General features: G+C 37.9%; 4 protein-coding genes and 1 non-coding gene across 6 annotated transcripts in view; 2 read left to right on the top strand and 3 right to left on the bottom strand.

Annotated features, from left to right (window-relative positions):
• LOC131674283 (uncharacterized) overlaps positions 1-2,161 on the top strand; it is a 38,096-nt gene extending 35,935 nt beyond the window's left edge. The window contains exons 6-7 of one of the 2 annotated variants that reach the window (XM_058952875.1): positions 27-708; positions 787-2,161. In XM_058952875.1, coding sequence (XP_058808858.1) covers positions 27-708; positions 787-1,203 — 1,099 coding nt within the window. In that variant the 3' untranslated portion in view covers positions 1,204-2,161. The remainder of the gene's footprint in view (positions 1-26; positions 709-786) is intronic. The other variant, XM_058952874.1, reaches the window with a different exon arrangement.
• A 494-nt stretch (positions 2,162-2,655) lies between these two features.
• Trnaq-cug (transfer RNA glutamine (anticodon CUG)) lies at positions 2,656-2,727 on the bottom strand. The gene has a single exon. It is a non-coding gene; the product is annotated as a tRNA-Gln (tRNA).
• A 1,125-nt stretch (positions 2,728-3,852) lies between these two features.
• On the top strand, positions 3,853-5,861 carry LOC131674277 (receptor expression-enhancing protein 5). The gene is made up of 4 exons (XM_058952865.1): positions 3,853-4,142; positions 4,819-5,051; positions 5,131-5,266; positions 5,351-5,861. The coding sequence occupies exons 1-4, from the start codon at positions 4,013-4,015 to the stop codon at positions 5,380-5,382; spliced, it is 531 nt and encodes a 176-aa protein (XP_058808848.1). The 5' UTR covers positions 3,853-4,012; the 3' UTR covers positions 5,383-5,861.
• A 445-nt stretch (positions 5,862-6,306) lies between these two features.
• Positions 6,307-9,566, bottom strand: LOC131674290 (armadillo repeat-containing protein gudu). Its single transcript, XM_058952882.1, has 10 exons — positions 9,517-9,566; positions 8,734-9,058; positions 8,354-8,644; positions 8,032-8,280; positions 7,768-7,962; positions 7,454-7,690; positions 6,973-7,377; positions 6,685-6,906; positions 6,450-6,565; positions 6,307-6,359 (listed from the first exon to the last, which is right to left on the bottom strand). Exons 1-10 carry the CDS (start codon positions 9,564-9,566, stop codon positions 6,326-6,328), a joined length of 2,124 nt encoding a protein of 707 aa, XP_058808865.1. The 3' UTR covers positions 6,307-6,325.
• A 257-nt stretch (positions 9,567-9,823) lies between these two features.
• Positions 9,824-21,157, bottom strand: LOC131674286 (E3 ubiquitin-protein ligase TRIM71-like). Its single transcript, XM_058952877.1, has 7 exons — positions 20,902-21,157; positions 16,688-17,145; positions 16,004-16,531; positions 15,409-15,921; positions 15,035-15,325; positions 14,784-14,957; positions 9,824-14,697 (listed from the first exon to the last, which is right to left on the bottom strand). Exons 2-7 carry the CDS (start codon positions 17,087-17,089, stop codon positions 13,726-13,728), a joined length of 2,880 nt encoding a protein of 959 aa, XP_058808860.1. The 5' UTR covers positions 17,090-17,145; positions 20,902-21,157; the 3' UTR covers positions 9,824-13,725.
• Positions 21,158-21,705: the final 548 nt, after the last annotated feature.

The following is a 21,705-nucleotide window of genomic DNA, read 5'->3' as shown; positions in this document are numbered from 1 at the left end:
CTTTATTTGCATTATTGTCGCGACAGATCATCGCCATCCCGATCTATTCCGGAGGTTCGCGAGGGCCATCATCACAAGAGTCATCATCAGCATCAGCATCACCGTCGCCGACGTCCACAGGACGAGCTCGAAGCGAAGCTCGGCAGTGGCACTTGCGTGGGCGACTACCTGGCTTTGCTCGAGAGCGTCAACGGCCGAGTGCTCGAGATCGGAAAGTTCTGCAGCGAGGGTCGAATCCCAAAAATAATGTCGCGCGGACGCAACCTTATCTTGGAATTCCACGCGGAGCGCGACGGCACGATAATGCACGACGGTTTTCACTTGAGCTTGCAAGAAACCGAAGCAGCACCGACGGCCGGAGCTTTGGCGAGTCCGGCGATCGATCGCCATCAATACAGCTGCGAGTTCACGTACAAGAGCGGCGACAAGGCGCGCGACAGCGTTAAGTCCCCGAGGAGCTGGTATCCGCCTAACACGCTGTGCAACTACAGATTCGTCGGACGCTCTAACGAGCGAGTGTCCGTACTATTGAAGATCGTAAGAGAGAACGCCAACGGAGAGGACACGCACATGACGAAGCGCAGAAACGACACCCTCGATCACTGCCCGGGAAACGAGCTGGCCGTTTACAACGGAACACACTCCAACGGCAGTTTCCTCATGTGGTCGTTCTGCGACGCTACACACAGCGACATCAATAACATACAGGTTGCTTTGCCCGGCTCGCCAAATATCAACCGTTACTTATCTCCACAGTACTCTTTAACATTACATTCACGATTTCAGGTACCTATCGTCTCGTCAGGCAGCGCGCTGCTCATCCAATTCTTCAGTGCGGCTGGCTCTTACGACGGTCAAGATTTCACCTACACCATTACGTACAAATTCGTGAAAAGGCCAGTGAACACGACGCGAAGACGACAAGTGACGGCGGACGAAACGAGACTCATATCCCTGAGGCCCGTCAACTTTTCAGCCCTGAATCTCAGCGACAGCGACAACTGCAACTGTGATTTCGCCGATCGCATCGGCAACTTCAAAAGCTGGTTCATCGTTCTGGTGGTCTTGGGCGTCATTTCCTTCGGCGGTGCTATCATTACCATCATCGCGCTCTTTGTCAAATGCGCAAAGATGCGCGCTGCCGAAAACAAACTCTTACAGACGCCTAATCGTTCGTCGTTTTACAAAAGTTCCACTGAGTGAATGAATGTCCAGTGTGTTTTTCTGACTGATAACTTGATCATCTTTTTGCAATGGGTGAGACTCGGTGCGTGAACGTGTATATTGAATTAAGCGAATCAATACGAAAATAACAATGTAAATATACCAGCCGTTATACTTCAATAGTCTTTTATTTTAGAGATACGAGGGAATGTGTTCATTTTGTTTTTAAGACCAATACGTAATAAAGTCACGTAGAAGCTCAGTTACCAGTTAGTCATTTAGTCAGATTATTTGAAAAGTTTTACCTTGCAAATGAATTTCAGTGAAAAACTTTATGTACAATAAATAAATTTATATCCAATAAGTTAAAGAAGCATTTCTAAATATAGGAGACATTCTAAATATGTTTGTATATAAGTAATAAAATTGGGTTATTATTATAATCAGAGTTTTTTTTCTTTCATAGAATATTTACCGATTTTATAAAGAATGTTCTCGTGGTTGCCAAAATAAGCCCTAAGATATTTGTATTTTGAAAATTAGAAGAATTATTATTGTACATTTATTGATAAATTTAAAGATTTTGTAAATTCAAAAATTGATAGAAATTATTCTATTTTTAACACATTTTGAATGACAGTTTTCTATTTATAATTATATTGATATGTATTACAATTTCAATTTATTTAATTAACGCCGTCTTCTTTTATATCATTTTGTACAATTTGGCTTTATTCAAATAATCATTATTCAAAAAAACAATACATATCACACCATTAATTTTATATATATAATTGTGATCAAGCTAATACCAGAATTACGGTCTGTAACCATTGTAATATAAAATATGACCTGGAATTTTCTGTAATAATGAACTGATACTTATACATCTATGTCAAAAGATCACTCATAGATACGAAAATCAGCTCCTTTTCATGAGCTAATAATGAGTGTATTATTTCACAATTATATCGAAGTATTGTATCATATACCGAAAGTAAAATAAAGTTCTTTGGATTTTACCATAACACAAATATATTTGCTTTGTATCTTCCCTAAGGTTAATTACCTATAGTTATATTATTGAAAACTCAATTATTTTTGTTTATAGTTTGTTATACATTACTATTTTTATTTGAAAACTAATTAACTACAGTTATCGTATTCTTATGAAAATTTTATATAATTAGATAAATTAATTTCTATTTGGTTGTCTTAACAATCAATATGAAGTAAATCCATGATATTTTGTCTATTTGTTCAGATTATTTTTATTCCTAGATGATATTTTTTAAAAAATTGGATGTATAGCTATCCGTGTATACCTTGTTTTACAAAGTAAACTCAGAATTATCATTTATTGTAATAAATTTTTTATTTGTTACCAAGTCATTTACAAACTTTATAAGTACTAATAAGTTATTTTTTTCATTACACTTTGTTTTTCTGATTGATTGTTTATGAATTACTGATAAAAATTAAAAAAAAAGAAGGTCCCACCGAGATTTGAACTCGGATCGCTGGATTCAGAGTCCAGAGTGCTAACCATTACACCATGGGACCTTGAAGTTATGGAATGTTATCTCACAAATAACTCAAATGAAAAAAAATAAAGTATAATTCTTTTGAAATCAAATTTTCAGCTATGATATAAGTTATAAAAATATGAATGTGTGATAACGTTATCGCGGATAGAACAAATAGTTACGCAATTATAACATTTTGAACAAAAAATTGTCAAAAACTTCCTTATCAACTGTGATGAGTTAAGTTGGCTGTACTGATGTTTGCACGCTTAAACTCAAAATTGATATGTGGTGGTCTCAAAGTTATAAATTCAAAAAATTATTTCTAAGATATAATTTTTTGAATATATAATAAAACTTATGTCAGTGACTAATATGTTATTTATTTGTAAACTTACTTAGATATGTCAAAACTGGCACTATGAAAAATAAAAAAAATAATAGAATACGTTGGTAAAAAATTAAATTCTTCGTTATTTTTTTATCACACTTATTAAAAAAATATTGTTGAATCACTATACATATTAACATTTCTACGTTTTGCAATTGTCAGAATTATGATTTTCACACTAACGCAATCGTGCTCTTTCTCATTAACAATAAACTACTTTTATAAAGTTACTTTATTGCTTACATTAATGATTAATTGTCTAGTTGGATAAAACAATTCCTTGGAGCTTTTTAAACCAAGAATGCAGTCATGCCAACAGAAATTTGAGTAAATTAGAGGTGACATCTAACTGTTTAAATCTGCACTAAAAAAAGAGAGCAAAAACAATAAAATTTATAATTCTATAATAATAAATATAAGACGAAATTATTGCGTACAAATCATAAAAAATGAGATTATAGTGACGTATATTATATAAAAAGTTTTTTTCAATGAGTTTTTTAAAAATTAAATTAATTATTCAACAATGAAGTACTGTAAAGTATTTAAATTTAGATTTCTTAAACAAAAGACAACTTTAATAATGTTATTATATCTAATCTCGTAAGCAATAAATCTGATCTTTGGATTATGTGAAATGCAATTTATATCAGGCATCAAGTACTGAAAAAAAAATTTTTTATGACTACGGAAAACGCAATCGATCTTAACGTCGTCGCTGAGTCGCCGTTGTCGTCATCCTTGAAAAGTCCGGCAGGTGTCACCGGCGTGTCGACTAACACGAAACGAAAGGCCATCATATCCTTCAACGACTGCCACCGCTGTTAGCACAAAACCAGACATTCGGAGCTTTGTCACGATCGACGCACCAAGTGCGTGCTGGCAGAAAAAAAACGCGCGTGAAATTTACAAAAAACAGTCAAGAATAAATATGGCAGGACGCATCATGGCAGTGAAAGAGAGTCTGGAGAAGGCACTCAAGGACGATAACAAACCCTGGACCAAATACCTGGCATTAGCCGAACAAAAAACCGGTGTCGACAGGGTCTACATCTTCGTCGGTGAGTTCAATAATTCGAGGTTATAATCTTTATTCTTTTTCACATTTGGATACACACCTTGTACTTTGTACGTTGATTTCCTTTTTACATTTTATGCGGATTTACGTAACTTTTGCGAACCTATCGTAATGTAAGCTTGCCAATGAATGCTAAATACATATTTTTCCTTTGTCTATGCTTACTCGAGCGACCCATTTTGACCATAAATTTTGGCTCTATAATTCATCTTCAAGGTTTTAAATTGTCATAAAATGGCAATGTGTCACTGTAAAGAATATTAGAAATAAAAAAATCTGTCGAGTATTTAACTCCATTTACCGCGATAATACGACTACTTTTGCAAGTCATCTATCACTGTCATTAATTGTAATGTCTAAGAGTGTATTTTTATCCAGACCCCGGATAAATCAGTCTATAATAACTTTGATAATATTCATTAAATATGTGATTAGCTTATCAAAACTGATTGCTCTGATAGAAAGCTTATGGTATAATTTCTCTTTGTTTTTTTCCTATCAATATGTATAATATATGCATTATATTATGATTTATTGAAAACATTTTTTATGTTAATTAACTAAACAATTTTTTACAATAAAAAAATCATTTTATTATGTTATTTGACTTATTGCTCTAGAAACATACATTCTGATTAATTCTAAAATTCTGTTTTTAGCCTCAGTCTTATTCTTGGCACTCTACCTTGTAGTTGGAATAGGACAGCAATTGGTGTCCAACATAATTGGCTTCACATATCCAGCATACTGCTCTATGAAAGCCATAGAAACAAAGCAAAAAGATGATGATACCAAATGGCTTACTTACTGGGCAGTATTTGCTGTGTTCACTATTGCGGAATATTTCTCTGATTTTATTGTTGGTTGGTTCCCAATATACTGGCTTGCTAAAGTAAGAAAATAATTAAGATTTGCAATCAATGGCTATGTAATTGTATTTTTCACTAATTCGTGTCATTTTTTGTTTTTAGTGCTTGTTCTATATTTGGCTCATGATTCCTACTGAATATAATGGATCCCTGATCTTATACCGCCGTGTGATTCGTCCCAAATTTCTCCAATACCAACCCAATGTAGATAGTCTTTTAGAAAATGCCAAAAAAGCTAGTAAGTTACAAAATTAACAAACTCAAAATTCTAAACTAATAATAATCAAAAAACACTAACACAGTAAATTAATATTTATTACAGCTGGTGGACTGTTAAATGAAAAATCAGAGTAAATTCAGTTACTGCCTAACGTGACTTACGTTCTCCAAAAACTAGTAAATTAAGATATGTTCTTCATACCCATTCCTACATTGATATATGCAATAATTTTGCGCAAAAAGTATCCTTATCCTTACAAGATTAGTAAATATAAATAATTTTATTTATAAATCAAAATTATGTAGTACCAATTATGGTGCTATGTACAAGCTTCTATTTATTTGCATTTAGTTACCAACTAAAGCTGTAATTTTATACCAATTTAAAAAACAAATTTTCACAGTGCCTATGAGTTAAATTTTCGATATTTAAAGGGTTGCAATGTTGTAAAATATTTGTAAAAATACTTTCATGTGCCATTCCTTATTTTTTTGCTTGCTTATGCATCTATAACAATTGTGTGCATATTAATTGTATTACCAATGTTGATATATGTAAATTTTTTTTTTTTACGTCTTTGTAAACTAATTAACAATTTTTTCAAAATTCTTCCGTGCTTGATAAAACGATGTATCGTTTGTGAAAAAAATTATATATAAATATTCAAGATTTTTCATTATGCTGAAGTTTTGATAACGTAATTAAATAAAATATAAGTGGTTCTTTTTATGAAGTATTAAAATTTTCTTTTAGTGATTTAACTTTAGTGCATATTAAAAATAAGGTGATACATAACTAAAGAAAAATTAGATGATAATATAAATGATGGAGTAATGCTTAAGAGCTGACGTCACAAATAAAAGGATTTGGAGAAAAGGCAATTTCTTTTAGTTTGCTGTGTTGTTTCTTCTGATTGAAATAGCTTAAGATAATTTTTATATCTTATAATTATTTGTACAAATAACGGTTGATTACAGTCTCGTTTTGAACAACGCGTCTAGTATTGTAGCGCACAAAATTATCAATTATTTTCTTTTTCAATCCCGTTCGAAGAAGAATGAATTATCCCCAGAAGCTTTATTTTCGGTAATCTGTTTCGGCAAGAGTGTGGCTAAGAAAGAGAGATAGATAAATTGTTAGTCAAGTTGTTATGCGAAAGCATTTTGTAAAATAGAAGTTGTAAAGAAGCGACAAGGCATACATCTCTTTGTAATGGAATTTCTCGGCGGTGAGTGCAAGCTTGCGAATGTGCCTAATGGTTGTTGCCGCAGCAATTTGAACTTCCGAATCTTCTGATCCGACCAAACGAAGCACATGCTATATGATATGAAAGAACGCGGAGTTTTTTTATTGATATTCCTTTTGCGATTTACGGTAACAAATAAACTTAAGTGTTACATAAATCAAACTGTAATTTTTATTATTTGATTGTGTACCTTGACGACTCCGCAAGTCCTCATAGTGATGCAATTTGATGGCTCTTTGCTTAGATGACAGAAAGCAATACATACTCCTTTCAGTACTTCTTTGTTTGGACTTAGCAAATAGTTGACCAACGGTGCTACTGCATTTAATCTTCCAAATTCGTAATTATTCTGACCCCATTCACAACAAAAAGCTATAGCGAGCGTCAAATTAGCACGTAGCTTTTCATCTTCCTAATTCAAAGAACGAATGTAAACATAATTATATAATAGGTATTTGTTGAAGTCAGCATAACTCACGGTATGCACAAGATCAGCAAGTTTCTTAACGACATCATGATCAGTAAGTATCCCAAGATTCTCCGGATCCGTAGCAATTTCAGCGATGGTCGCGCAAACAGCACTCAATACTTGCGTATCTTGACTCTCAAGAAGACTAACGACAAGCTCAAGCCCACCAACGAAAGCGCGAACCATCTCAGCTGAATTCTTGGCATAACGAATGCACGGGACCAAGGCAAAAGAAGCGTTTCTCTTCACCGCGTCGCTCGAGTGTTTCAGCAGTGACCAAACTAAACGTACACCGTCTAATTGATGCTTTGCATCGTTGATCACGTCCATACACAGCTCGTTTTGAGCGCACTCGCCGATCACTAAGGGGAGATTCTCAAGCAGAGGCTCGTACGTTGCGCTAAATAGCTTTATCTGACAACCAACATATTGAGGAATATTTTACCATGCCTTTGTACACATCGTCAATGCTCATAGAAATGTGAATTACCAATTTCGGTAGTCCTTCACTCGTTCGCAATAAATCTCTGTTAGTCGGATTCTTACAACACTCGGCCAATGCACCAACGACATTCGCAAGAACATCTTCGTTCTCATTCTCACCGAGGAGAGGAACTAAAGCGGCTACCAAATTGTTCTGGTTAAACCGGCTTACGTTTTCGGGACTCATTGCGCATTTCCAGATTGCACCTGATACCGCGGCCAGTAACTTTTTGTTCGCGTACACCTATAGGCCCCATGAGAGCGTCATTTTTCAGTAGAATGAGTTATTCATAAAAACAAACAATGAAATACATCCTGGACCTCTTTGTCCTGTACGAGTTTGCACAGAGGATCTAGACCACCAGCCTCGCGAACCATGTCTCTGGTGACTTTGTTAACGGCGCACTTGAAAATCGCCAAAGCGCAATTCTCTTTAAGTTTAACGTCGTCGTTCTCCAGATGACGGACTATGTCAATGATGATTTCCATGTTTTCGAAAGCTAGTCTGAAAACTTTCTAAAAGCAAATTGTCGTCGATGGGAAAGGCACAAGTTTGCTTAGAAAATGGATTAATTAACAACGTACTAAATCGGCGCACTGCTGTACTGCCCCCATCATCGGTACAATAAGTTCAGTGATCTGCGATTTGAGGAATCGAGCAATAAGGAAAACAGCTCCGTTCTTTCTCAATTCTTCCTTGATTTTCGGACTACTGCTTAGCGAGTTGAGAACCTTGGCGCAGCCGATGGCAACAGCCAATAGTTCCTTGTCGTTCTCGTCGAGATCTTTGGCCTTTCTCTGGATCACTTTATCCGGCACATCCATTATATCTAACTTGAGTGGAAAGAAACCTTAACAACTACTTTCAAGAGCTAAAATTGATCGTAGCAATAGCGAGAGAAATTACAATAAATGGAACAGCGCCTCGCATTCGAATCTGCTTCCTGGCCTTCTTCATCATGGCGATATTAGCCATCGTCTCAACCGTAAGAACTTGGATATCTCTAGCCGGATGCTTGAGCAACTCTATCAGCGGTGTGACAATGCCCAAATCGACGAGGTGCCTTCTCATTTCCAAGGCCGACGATATCTGCAGTAGTACGGCCAAAGATCCGTGCTGACATTTGAGTTCCTTCGTCTCCAGCAGATTGACCAGCACTTCCAATCCGCCCATCTCGTAGATCGATCTTTGAATGACCTGGTGCGATTGGAAAAAGGCAGGCGATCAAACGATAATTGCTAAACTGGACCATTGCAATGTAGGTATAGAGCGCACCAAGAACGCACCCGGCTGCCAAGCTCGTAATCCTTGAGCAGGCAAAGCGCGACTGTAGTGGCAGTTTGGTTTCCGGCTTTCATGTATTTGATTAACTTCTGCATGTGCCAGAACTCGGCTGGCACTTCGGCATTCATTTCATCTTTAATGAAACGACTCTCGTCGTCGCTTTCCGAATCCGGCTCGTCATCCGAACTCTGTTCCTCGATTTGCTCGCCCACTCGACGAATTCGCGGTCCATATGGTTTGCCTGTTACGATTGAGATTTGTGGTGCTTTCAACACGTTTGACGATACCTCTTCTTTGGATGTTGTTAGCTTTACATTGCTCGTTGGTCTATAATAACCCGTCAAACATCGGCCATTGATTATATGAATAATGATTAATTTTTATGATTAATTACTTTTAACTAAAACAAATTGAAAAAAATTACGCAATTCTTCGATCTTTTTCTTGTTTAAAGTTCCTCTTTTCAATTTATCCTTTACCGTAATGTGCTAATATTCTAATCGACTAGTTCATAAATAAATTTCATCGCGTAAAATGCCAAAATGAAAAACTTAACGAAATTAATTTGTTTAAATATTATCGCAAACAAATAATTTCCTAAACTTGACCAGAATGTTATCAAGTACATTTGATTTAACTCTAAATTTTAACCCCTCATCCAAATCTAGCCTTCGCAAATATAAGAGTTTCGAATCCTTCAAATAAAATTGATTTAATTCTGTTTCGATAGTCAATGTGATGTTAACATAATAGGTTATAAATCGATATTTTTTTATTATACTCACTTCGATACTTTAATGGCGGGCATGTCATCCTTTTTCTTTTTAGTAGACATCTTTGTAGGAGTATAATAGACCACAAATTAAAAACTTCCAATTTCGTCAAGTTGAATAAAAAATTTTAATGCATCCATAAAAACTAACATGAAGTTCATCGTAGAACCAGATTTGAAGCAACAAAATGCGATATATCGATCAAACAAACTACAGTTAAGGAGCGACTAAGTATATAGTATATGTACAATGAAGATTGCATGAATGAAATGTGATGGAAAAGGAGAAGGAGAATAAAGAAAACCGCAATGTTAAATTGTCTTAAATTTATTATCATATTAACGCAACTACAAAGCTAATCATAATAAGTGACGCAGACGCAGATACATAATAATTGTCGCACCCTTATATATCATGCTTTGCAAATTATAAAGGGGGAAATGTCAAAAATGATGTTATATAATATTATGTAACATTTTATTTATTTTTTTTTTTGCGTGCGTATCATTTCTATAAATCATCCAGAAACCACATAAAAGACCACACAAATAATATTTGATAGGAACTTTTTTTAGCGCCGAGGCAGCATGTCTCGATTACGCACAGGTACTCATTTAAAAATTTTTATTTTCTTATTCTCACAATTATAATATAATGATATGATAATTTTGAGAATATAAAAATAGAGATAGAAAATTGTAAATTATCAATGTTTCAATGTACACGGCCAATTCGTAAACTTTACATTTATCGATATAATTGTAACGTTATATACTTAGTACCAATATCGTCGTAAAAAAGAGAAGACCAGTACAGATTAAAATTTTTTGAAAATAGATAACTTGTGATTAAAAGCAATTTTATCAATTGAAAACAGATATATAATGACCACTATTTATTTGCTAAAAGTTGAAAAACAAAAAAGAATTTGTAATCGAGTTACCACGTAATACACAATATTCCAATCATTCGTATAAAATATTTAAAAAAATTATAACTAAATATAAAAATGGTCTACATAGCAATCTGAATTTATTCCACAAGAGGAATCGTCTTGAGTAGGGTGCCATTAAAATTTCTATGATGATACTTCATATTATATGGAATTTTTATAATTTTTTTAAGAATTAAAAAAGGATTTTATTTTCCATAATATTTGTCGAATTTCCATGATAATTCCATAATTTCCAGATTTTATGGCAACTTTAAAACATGCAAATGCTAAAGACCAGTGGCACTTTAGCACTTGCACGTACATGTAAACAGCTTCCAGACGATTTAGCGTATAGATTAAAGTCATGTGGCTATTTATATTTATAAATTTTTATAATTGATGCAGGTGCAAATATGGCACCTGCGGTACTTAAAATTTACCCTTGCACCAATTGTAAGAAATTAATCTACGAAAAAAAATATACGTACATAAAAAAAATTAACTTGTCGATATCACTTGTCTTATCGGAGCTACGAAGAAAAATTACTCGCGTTGAAGATTATTTCAACAGTGGAAAAAACCTTGGAATTAATGATGTAATAGCGCTGAGCAATATTATCATACTTTTTCCATATGATTTTATGCTCTAAAACTTTATAGTACATGCACGATGGAGGCCGTGGTTGAAACTATTTATATTACAATATCATCGTTCAGATACTGTTTTGTTCAAATGTCAAAACTTTTTGTACATATTTTCTATACTAAAACTATGAAAAGAAATAAAAAGAAAAAAAGCGATGAATTATTAAATACCGATGAACAAATGATTGAACATGAAATTAAATCTATTAAGAGAAAGTCAGACATTACCGGTACCGTCTGGCACCATAGGAAAAGAATTTTTCATAACTATCTTTACCTCTAGTGACTATTTTGTAAAGTAAAACTATTAATACACTATACTTTTAACAACATCTCAAGACATGATCTGATAGATTTGCAGAATATTAGCAAACATAGTAATTATTGCGACGCGAATTTTATTCGCGAACATCTATGAATGTATCTAGTCTGTCGAAGCCTTAAAATTTTACAAATAGTTTGTTTGCTTTTCTTTCATTGTCAATCGTACAATTAAACAGAATCGCTGCACAATAACACATGTTTAAACGAGAATGGAAACTATAAATATTTTTCTAAAAAATCTGCGTTAAATAGTCGTAATAAGTTTAAGGTAACGAAAGATATATTAATCACATTTAAAAATTTTAGAAAGATTCTCGAAAAATTATATATTAAATGATTTCGTACTTTTTACTTTAACGAACTGTATCAATGGATTCATTGATGATATTTCATATCATTATTATGACGACAATTTCTTAATGGAGTTTTAACTCTTTCTTTGGAATGGAGAAACCGTTGTACCAATCCGTTGATCCAGTTCCAAATAACCACAGAATAGTTTTTTTTTAATTTTTACAAAAGTTTGATGCTTTTGTTTAACCGGAATCAATTATCATTACAATCACAATCTAAGTTCTAAACATAATGGCCTAAATTTTGAACAGTTAATGTTTATTGAAAAGTGATGTGAACTCTTAAACTATATGCCATTCTTTGGAATTATACTTTTTTAAAGTATCTTTTGTTACATCACTGATTTTAGCAATTTTAGTACACTGTAGTACATGCAAATAAAAAGCTTGACAACATTTTAGTCAGTCTTAATTCAGTCTTACTTTGTATAAAGATGCAAGGTAAGTGTCATTTTCATAAAAAAAGCATGTCGTCAGAATAAAAAAGACAAGTCAAAGATAAAAAAAAAAATAATTGAAAGATTGAAACTTCCAATAGGCGCTAAAAAATCAAAATTAAAGTGAATCATTTCCAAACTAAGTCATATAGTTTGACACTTTCACAAATGAGCAATTTGCATTTACATGTTGCTATGCATACAAAAACCTTTTGAAACACAATATGATATGCATCTGTTGCTCAAATGAATCCATGCTTATACTATAAAAAAGTAAATAAGTTCGTAGACGATTCTTGCAAAGCATTTACGAACAGTTCAAGAACTAGATTGATTTGACACTTTTTTTGAAGTCAAGCTAATAAATGAAGAGTTCGAAAAGTCCCGTCTTGGGAAATACATTTTTATAAGTTAAAAATTTAAGGAGTTATTGATTCTTATAGACCAAAATGCCACGAGAATAAATAATAATTTTCAATATTAGACTGAAATATTTGACTCCGTATTTAAGAAATTGTTAAAAGTATTAAAAACTAATAATTCAAAGTTAGTCATAATTGAATTTTTTTGAACGACTACAATTATTTTCCTATAACGTTAGCAGATGAAGACTTTCTCTTAAAATTGTTTTTCTTATCGCGTTTTATTTATACTTCTAGAGATCCGTCAAGACAAAATATATCTTTACTAAACAAAAAACATCTATCTTATTCATTGTCAGATAAAAATAGACAGTCATAGTAATCATAGAATTCGATGAGATTTATCATCGACAGTTAAAAGATAAAAATTATTTGCAAAATTGACGAAGACAAGGAAAATCGAAAATTCCTTGCTTAGGAAGCTCTATTTACATATCCGCATTGTTTCAGAAGAATCAATAACTTCTTTATCATTTGCTTTTATCAAGAACTCAAAATTATTTTGCACGGATCCTGGACGAAAGACCATAAGTCCCTCCTCCACAATCAATTGCAAATTTTCCAGTTAAAAACTCCCTACGTCAATCGTTAAGTTTATTCTCTTGTTTATTTTATTTTGTTTTATTAAAATATCGAACAAGAGTCAGAGCGCGCGGTCGTATACACGGCCTTATCTACTTATTTACTTTTTTATATTTTCTTTTTATGTATAGTTATACGAAAATATTGCTTCTCTCAGATCCGCGGCATCACTTTAAATTTCTTTTTTTTCCTCGTTTACTTTGTTTCTCGTTAAAAGTGAATTCGTTTTTCTTCTAATCTATTATTATTTTTGGAGCTCAGAGCCAAAAATACATAAACAATAACATCTTAAAATCATCTTACATCTTCGATGCACCAATTGCCCGAACCCGAACCCAAATAACCCGGTTTCTTCTCAGATAAATCACTTTTTAAAAGTGCCCTTTTCAGCTGAGATTTGCCCGAAACACAGCGCATGATTAATCACAATTTTTTCCGATTATCTCTACGTAAATACAATTAAAATCATTCAATTGTCGAGAGGTAATGATATTATCACGCGCACGATCGTTCCCTGCTACGCTCTAGAACACGCTCACGCGATTATTGCCAAAGTCGACGACAACAATTTTACCGTCGGGAGTGACTGCCACTCCCGATGGCCGATCCATCTCGTTGAAGCCCTTGCCGAACGAACCGAATCTCCAGCGGCAAACGCCGTTGGCGTCTAAAATTTGAACGCGATTATTACGCGAGTCACATACGATTACGTGGCCGAAGTCATCAATGGCTACTCCCTGGGGCCTCAACAAGGTCCTCGGTGGCATTGGTTTGGGCGATAGACTTTCGCAACCCAAAACTCTCGCACCCAAGAAGTCATAATCGACCACGATGAGCCTATGGTTGTTGAAATCTGTGACTATGACGTTGCCATCGATGTTGAATGCAACGCTTCTCGGCGAATCGAGACCCTTCCAAAGGTGAGGCTGCTCGAAGCCGAATTTGCGCAAAAAAATGCCTTCGGCGCTGAACAGCTGGATACGATGGTTGCGCGTGTCAGATACGACGATTTCGCAAGCCTCGTTCGTCGAAACATCCCATGGGTAGTTGAAAAGTCCCGGGCTGCTGCCCTTCGCGCCGAAAGCAATCACGAAATCACCTGTCATCGTCAGCACTTGAATGCGGTGATTGTCCTTGTCCGCGACGACGATACGTCGACGGGCGTCCACGGCGATACCAGCTGGCCTGTCAAACTGAACGCGACCGGAGCCGCGGCAGCCGAATCGGCGCACGAATTTGCCGAGCCGGCTAAAAATCTGGATGCGATCATTCGAGCGATCGGCGATCACGATGTTGCCGTCGCGATCGCACGCAACACCCCACGGTCGACATAGGCTTCCCTCGGAATCAGAGTGCTCGTGGATGGTCAAAAGTGCCTCGCCGATACTGCTGTATGGATTGCCCTGGTATTCGGGGCGATTTTGTAGGACCGAGACATTATAGTTAACACCAAAAACTGCACAGCCACGGGGTACGTGCAGCTGCGGAGGCGTCAACTGAAACATTTTGTTGCAAATTCAACAAGTGCCCTTTTCCTTGCTACCGAATTGTTTCACAAAATCGCATAGGAATGTATACTTACAGACGAGATGGTAGGCCGAGCAAGTAGTCGTCGGTCACCAATATGGCCAACCCCAGTTAAGACGTTGCCAAGTTTCTTGACCGAATCGATAATTTGATTGTCCAACAAGTTGAATTTAATGAAGTGCTCCTCGAGTGGTGGTAGATTATTGCGAATAATCTTTACTTGGAATAGCTAACGAGCACAAATACTATGGTTAGTACGCACCAACAGCAACTATCAAATGCTATAAGTATAAGTGGAATAATCACCTGAGCAGAAGCCAAGTCCTTAACAATATACAACTCTAGTGGACTGGTGGAAAGTGGCGGAAGCTGGACGGCTGTGTTAATGTCGTTAATAATTTCAAGAAGACGTGACAGTCCAAATCTGAGTCCCTCGTCGCGTACTTTTAAAGCAGCGTGTTTCTTTTGTCGAGTAGTTTCAATGAAGTCCATTATCTCTCTATCGCGGATAAACATTGTATCGCGAAGTCGATGAACCAACTCACGCACTCCTTCGGTCGCCTCGTGCGCCTGAGCATCCAACGTTTGAGCGATGATCTGCAAACAAAGTTCTCGTTGCATTTCACAACATATCCTCGAGACCAAAACAATCAAACCGTAGAAAAAAGAATCGTGCTCACCACTCCTCTGTCTATTTCCTCTCTGATGGTAGCTACTGCGAATCGGCACTCGGTGAGTATTCGCTCAATTTCCAATTTAACAGACACGTTAGCCTGGAGAAAATCTCTAAAGATGTGATCCTTGTGTTGTAAGAATCCGCACTCGTAACAGAAAATTTTTAAGCAGGTCTTGCAGTAGAAAGGTGGAATTCCACTATGAGTCGAGCAATAGATCATTGGTTTTTCAGAGATAACACGGTGATTCGTGAATATTAAACATTTTTCATCCACTGAGGCTGGGATAGCTAATTTCTGTTCGGGAAATGGGAAATTGGTTTTAAGTTGTTTAGGCACAGTGCGTTGTTGACCGGTCCATCGGTGTCCGATCCCGAGAGTCGGTTGGTATATCAAGGTAATCTTATGAGTCTGCTTGAACGGCACCACGTTTAGACTTGTTGGCGCAGATAATATTTCCTTGAATAGTAAAACATGTCTAGCAAATTCTTCTGTGTTTGCAAGTTGTGAAAAACTGCTCTGTAAGAAAAGTCACATTTTTGTTTTTTTAAAACACGTTTCTATTGCCGTGAAATTCCCATCAACTACAAGATCAACTTACTTTACGGAAGAAGTCAAGACAACCGTCGCAAGATCGTTCGGATGTGCAGTCATAGCATCCAGTTGCACGACTGAAGTCAGAATTGGTCTTAAAGTCAGGAATAGGGTTGGGAGTACTTCTAAACTCGTGCATAATATCGTCCAGGCTCAAATCATCGGACGATCTGCTTTCCGATGACCTGCTATCTGAAGATCTGCATGTCGGATAGTAGGTATCACTCACGTCATCAGACGATCTGCTGCTCGGGTAGAGATTGTCGGGTGACTGGCCACCCGAGGTGCATCCAAGCATATTCAAGAGAAGTTTGCTGGGTGAACGAGTGTCCAGTTTGCTAAGCATTTCTTCGACCGAGCTACGTCGACCACCGTTCATAACACTCTGAAAGTAGCTAGGTGCCATTGGGCTGCTGCCGCTTGAGAGGACTTGTGGCGGACTGTTCGAGGATGATGTGCGCGATGAACCAATTGGTATTGGGCTTGCGGATGTAGGGCCACCCAAGTACGGTTTACCGTTCAATGTTGGGATGCACTGAAAGGGATTTTCCAATGTTTAATAAACAATTCGCCTCGTAGAAATTAAAAAAGCTGTAAATAGCTGATCGACCTTTCTAATTATTTTAATCGATCACTCTTCGTTATGGCGAACACTTCGCGAAAACAATATCAAAAATTAAATTCAATTTACCATTGGGTAAGGTAGCTCATTATGATTTCTGGAAGACGAGTGGCCTTTGTACCTGTCCCAACAATAAGCAAGACTCTCGGGCAAACTATAGCTTCTGTGCATATGATCCGGACTACCATTGTACTCGCTGGCTGAACTCCCAACAGGACTAATGTTATGTTTTCTACTAACAGCCAGTAATCCTTGTTTGATACCATCCACCAGTGTCATGGTGGCATCTGCATCATTTTGCCGGTTAGTTGTCGTCAGTTTACGCGGCACTGGCAATGGCTGTCGTTGTTCGCGGTTGCCGTTGTTCGATCTCCCTCGATTCATTCGGCTATTTCGGCCTCGCCAACTACTACGTTGGCGATGATTACTTGCGTTGTTGCCAAGACTGTTAGTTTTACTATTATAATTCATGGTGCAAACAACTTTGATGGTGTGGGAGTGGAACAACTCTCACTCAGCGGCTGTGTCTGGAATTAGATAGTACAAAACACACGTAATTTTCAAGTTTTTCGTACTGGTGATTTGAGATGTCTATACTCTCACTAGACACTCGCATCTCTTGCTATGACTAGTATGCATGATTAATGGAGAATTGTTCAAGTTTGGAGGAAATCGTCGTTGCTTTAACATATTCTTGATTGTAATTTTATTAACGTAAGCTCAAATATTGTAGTGATTTTTAACCACGCAATTTAACGAGGATTATTTAAAAATAAGATTACGAATTGTGCAAAAAACCAAATTAACACAATTGCAAAATTAATTTATCAATAATTACACCGTCATCACAACACACATATTCCAAAAACATCACGTATATACATAGCGAAGGGAGTAGTGCCAGACAGAATTAACGTATGTAAACAGCGGGATTTGGTATCAGTAATATTGCGATCTAGCTAGTCGACGTGACTTGTTAGCTTTCGAGCCAGTTAGAAAAAGAAGACGAGAGGAGAGAAAAAACCGGTTCGCACCCTGTGACACTGCACACAAGAACGCGGAAATGGTTAGGAATGAGCAACCAGAAAAAAGAGAAGTTAACCTGGATCTAAGTGCCCAATCATTTTGCCACTCGTGTCTGTATATAAGACAAGTGAGGGGACCACATGTCAGGAATGAATGTCGCGAAAGATACCTTGGAGCGTTGTTATTAATGATTTTATGGAGTGAAGCATTCTTTAAGTTGTTTTGAATTTGCATAACGACAAAATGAAACATATAATTTAGAATGAAAGTTAGCAAAGAATAAAGTTGTTTTCCGTTATTAATACGAATGCAAGTCGCAACAAAGGAAATAAACGTCTTCGACTTTTGTCAAGGAAAGCAATAAAGATCTTAAGTAAAACTTATCAATGACATAACTTTCATCCGTATTACATCAATGTATCGGATACTCTTCTCAAATAAAATGTCGATCAGTAAATAGTCGTTTACATCGATACATCAATGCGTAAACTTTTGTAAAAACGAAAGAAAAAATCAACGATTTCCTATTAATTACACGAGATAAACGAATAACATCATTCCTATATCGCGGTATGCCAAAATGTTGGTTTGGATGTAACAAACGTATTTATCGAGACACTCGAAAAACCAGCCAAATAATAAAACCCAGTCTTACCCTTTTGTATTCGTGTGGGTCCAGGCCATTTCGGTCTGTATGAGAATTTCACGGGTTGGGTATACCCTCAGAGAAATCAATAGAAGTATAAGCGTACGCCGGGGGCTCGCAACTCGGCCTACGTGTGTGCGCGTATATAAGCTTTGCCCTTTAAACTTTCACTTTCGCTTTCGCTGACGATGTGGGCCGTGTCAGTACACATAAAAGTAACTTCGGCGGCCGTTTAATTGCAAACTCTGACTTCTTACTTGACAGCCACGTTTTTTCTCTTATTCTTTTTTTTCTCTTTTCACGATTCGTTGATCTTTGATCGCAATCGTTAATCCGGGCATACAACTGCACCGTAGTGAATATTTGGAGAAGCAAGCTTAGTAGTCTCTAATGACTCCAAGATGTAACCGCACCCCCACCTCGTCGCCGCGAGGAACATCGATAACAAGCAGGGAAAAGGCTCGCTTATTTTTTGTCGGAGAAAAACTTGACCTGCCGCGCAAAGGAGAGAAAAAATCTCCATGAGAGGGAGAGAGACAGAGAGAGGCAAAGAGGATCCACGAATGAAGGAGAATTTTAACGATCCCGTGATTGCTGCGCTCGACAGGCGAAAATGAAAACGTTCATTACGGGGCAATACCCGAGTTTCGCGACACTGTGAAATTCGTTGATCAACGCCGCGAGGTTTTGCCATTCAAAATGAACAATCGTAACTGGCGCGAGGTTGAATTTGATTTGACGTCGGTATACGTTTGTAAACAAGAGAAAGGTGTGTTAATACATTCAACCTGTGCTATCAAATATAGAACAATGATTGTATCTGATTAATTTTATGAAGCTCAGGCTATTTATACGTAGACGTCAATATATTATTTTATATTCGTTCGTTTGTCGGTTAAATATAGCGTTTCCGTTACAAAACTGAAATCACTCTAAAACTAGATACTATCGATGTACTCCAGTGAAGTCCGTCGTCTATATGCGAAAACGACGATCCAATCGGGAGAAAGACAGTCAAAACAGAGAATGTTTACCTGTCCAACACGAAAAACGTAAAAGATTTCCCGAACGCAGTTTTACGGTCGAGCAGGCAACACAACGAGTAGCGAAAACTAAGAGAAAGCGGGGGAAAGAGCCCTTCGGATGAGATGATGAACGGCTAAGCAGCCATGGCCTGCCGGTCGCTTTTCTAACGGCTTTTCTCAATGACAAAGGCCAAGGTCTCCCGCCCCTTCTTTTTCGTGGCGTTTTCGGGCCCCGTAATCCCGAATTTTCGACTATAAATCCATAGAACTTTGCTGAAGGTCAGCCAGTTATTATCGTTAATCATCCATTTTTCTGGCAAACTTACTATCGAGATGAGATTAGAGTTGTTGATCGTTTAAGGAATCGGCTGATTATTGCGTTGGCTACTGCTAAAATGTGCCGAAGTATGATCAATTATCACATTCCTTCGTCACCTCGGCAAACAATTAAAGAAGAAAAGGGAGTCAACGGACCGTCGTCAGCGCGGCGCGTGTACACGCGAGGGCGTCTGCGCCCCCAGCAGAGTGGAGCGACATACCGCTCTCGCTTTCTCTCTCCGCTGGGTGGAAACTGGATTATACACACGGCCGTACGACGCAGTCTTTTTTTCTTTTCTTTGACGCATGAGAGACCGAATTGGGCTTTATTAAGGGACGCCATCTTCGCTTATGTGCGTTTGCTCTACCAGGGATATCTTCTATTTTCATTCGATTTTTGTGCGAATATATTCGCCACGGCAAGTCGACTCGATCGTCGCGAGGGAAAACTGACAAGGTTCTGATGTAATTAGCGACGACGATCGTGAATCAAAAATCCCTCGCCGTCTCTGCCTTCCTTTCTTCCAGCCGCAATAAAAGCAAAGCCTTAATCATCGAACCCACAAATCGGAGATTGTTGTGGCTCTCGCGCGGACGTACTCGCTATAAGCTCGAAGCTCTGTCGACCGAATAAAAATTGAACGAGCCTCTCTGGACTGAGCGAGTGTGTCTCTGTTGCACATCACCCTTGTTTCGACAGAAACGCGAAAAAAGCTTTCTCGAGACTTGTGTTCTTCTGGCGCCCGATATACCTCAGCTGGATGAGTGGATGTCATCGGCACGGAAACGAGAGCGAAAGTGGCCGCCCGCGCAATCGATACTCTCTCACTCTCTTGTAAGCTCTTACATCCGCCACCACTTCGCTTCCAGATAAAAGGCGTTACTTTTCTCGCGCGTTTCGCCGATTGTCCTTAATGGGCAAGTTCTCAATTTGCGTCGCGGAGAACCGAACCGCCTGCTTTAAATTTTCAAAAGTACAAACTGCCTCGCCTTCCTGTTTACATCAAACGCGGCGCGCGATCCTCTTCGATCTCGTTCTCGCGCGCTGCTGCGTGTTATTGTTTATATGGCGAGAGGTCACTTTGTCGCGGGATGCTCTCGACCTGATATACCTCGCGACGTACAGAGGATTTAAATTTGACGTGTTCAAAACTCACAGCTCCGAGCGATCTCGTTTCGACGAATTTCCAAACGAACGCCTCCTCTTGCAGTTTCCACGCGCGTTAAAAAGAAAAACAACAAAGAGAAACAAACGTCTGCGTGCGTACCTTGACTCGACGTACGACTGCTCGGAGTTTCGCCCGGCAGACGTTGTCGTTCGGGCGACTGTGAGTGGAAGACGAAGATGCTGATGGTGTAAGAGGATCAAGGCTGAGGGCGATAAGACGATGGCACAGGTCTCTCTCGCTCTTGCCCTTCTCTAGCGGCCTCGGGTGGCTTTGAGTTCTGAGTTCGCACTGACGCTGGCTTCGTTCACTCGACTGCCGCTCACTCTTCGTGGCTCCCCTCCTCCCTCTCGCGGCGCGGCTGCGTCGGGGGTTGCCGGCAATGGCGACGCTCCGCCCGCACCGCCCGCTTTCATTCAACCGGCGTTGCTGCCCTTCCCTCTCCAATTCCCTCTCGCTCCTCGCGAGCCATATAGCTGCGTAGTTGCTTGCCGGGCTACATCTCTTGCTGGAGATTAATAACAACTGACGTAGCCGCGAATGAGCTTTTTATTGTTTAGTCAGTTGTTCTTGCGGCGGGCAGCCGGTTGGTCGGCTCGCACGTGACTCGTTTGTTATCCTGGCTTTAAATCATCGTCGGATCACTGTCAGTCGTGCTGTCAAAGTAGCACCATATTTTTTTCTATATTTATAACTACAAGTCTAAATGTGGCTTGTTCGTTAGATTTTCATGACCAATATCCGCGATCGCACCTTCAAACTCATTCGCGTAAGTCATAAACAATTGCCGTCCTGCATCAGAACGGGCAACATAAAATACCCTCCAAATTCACACCCTTCATGAGAACGCAAAAACATTAAGAATTTACTTTTCCTCCTCGAAGCTTCCAGTTCGATAACGACACT

Source organism: Phymastichus coffea, unplaced genomic scaffold (genome assembly GCF_024137745.1).
Source record: "Phymastichus coffea isolate CEN01 unplaced genomic scaffold, Cenicafe_Pcof_1.1 PCOF00225, whole genome shotgun sequence".
Taxonomy (NCBI): domain Eukaryota; kingdom Metazoa; phylum Arthropoda; class Insecta; order Hymenoptera; family Eulophidae; genus Phymastichus; species Phymastichus coffea.
The sequence above is the reverse complement of the archived record's forward strand: the minus strand, read 5'-3'. Positions and strand labels throughout refer to the sequence as shown.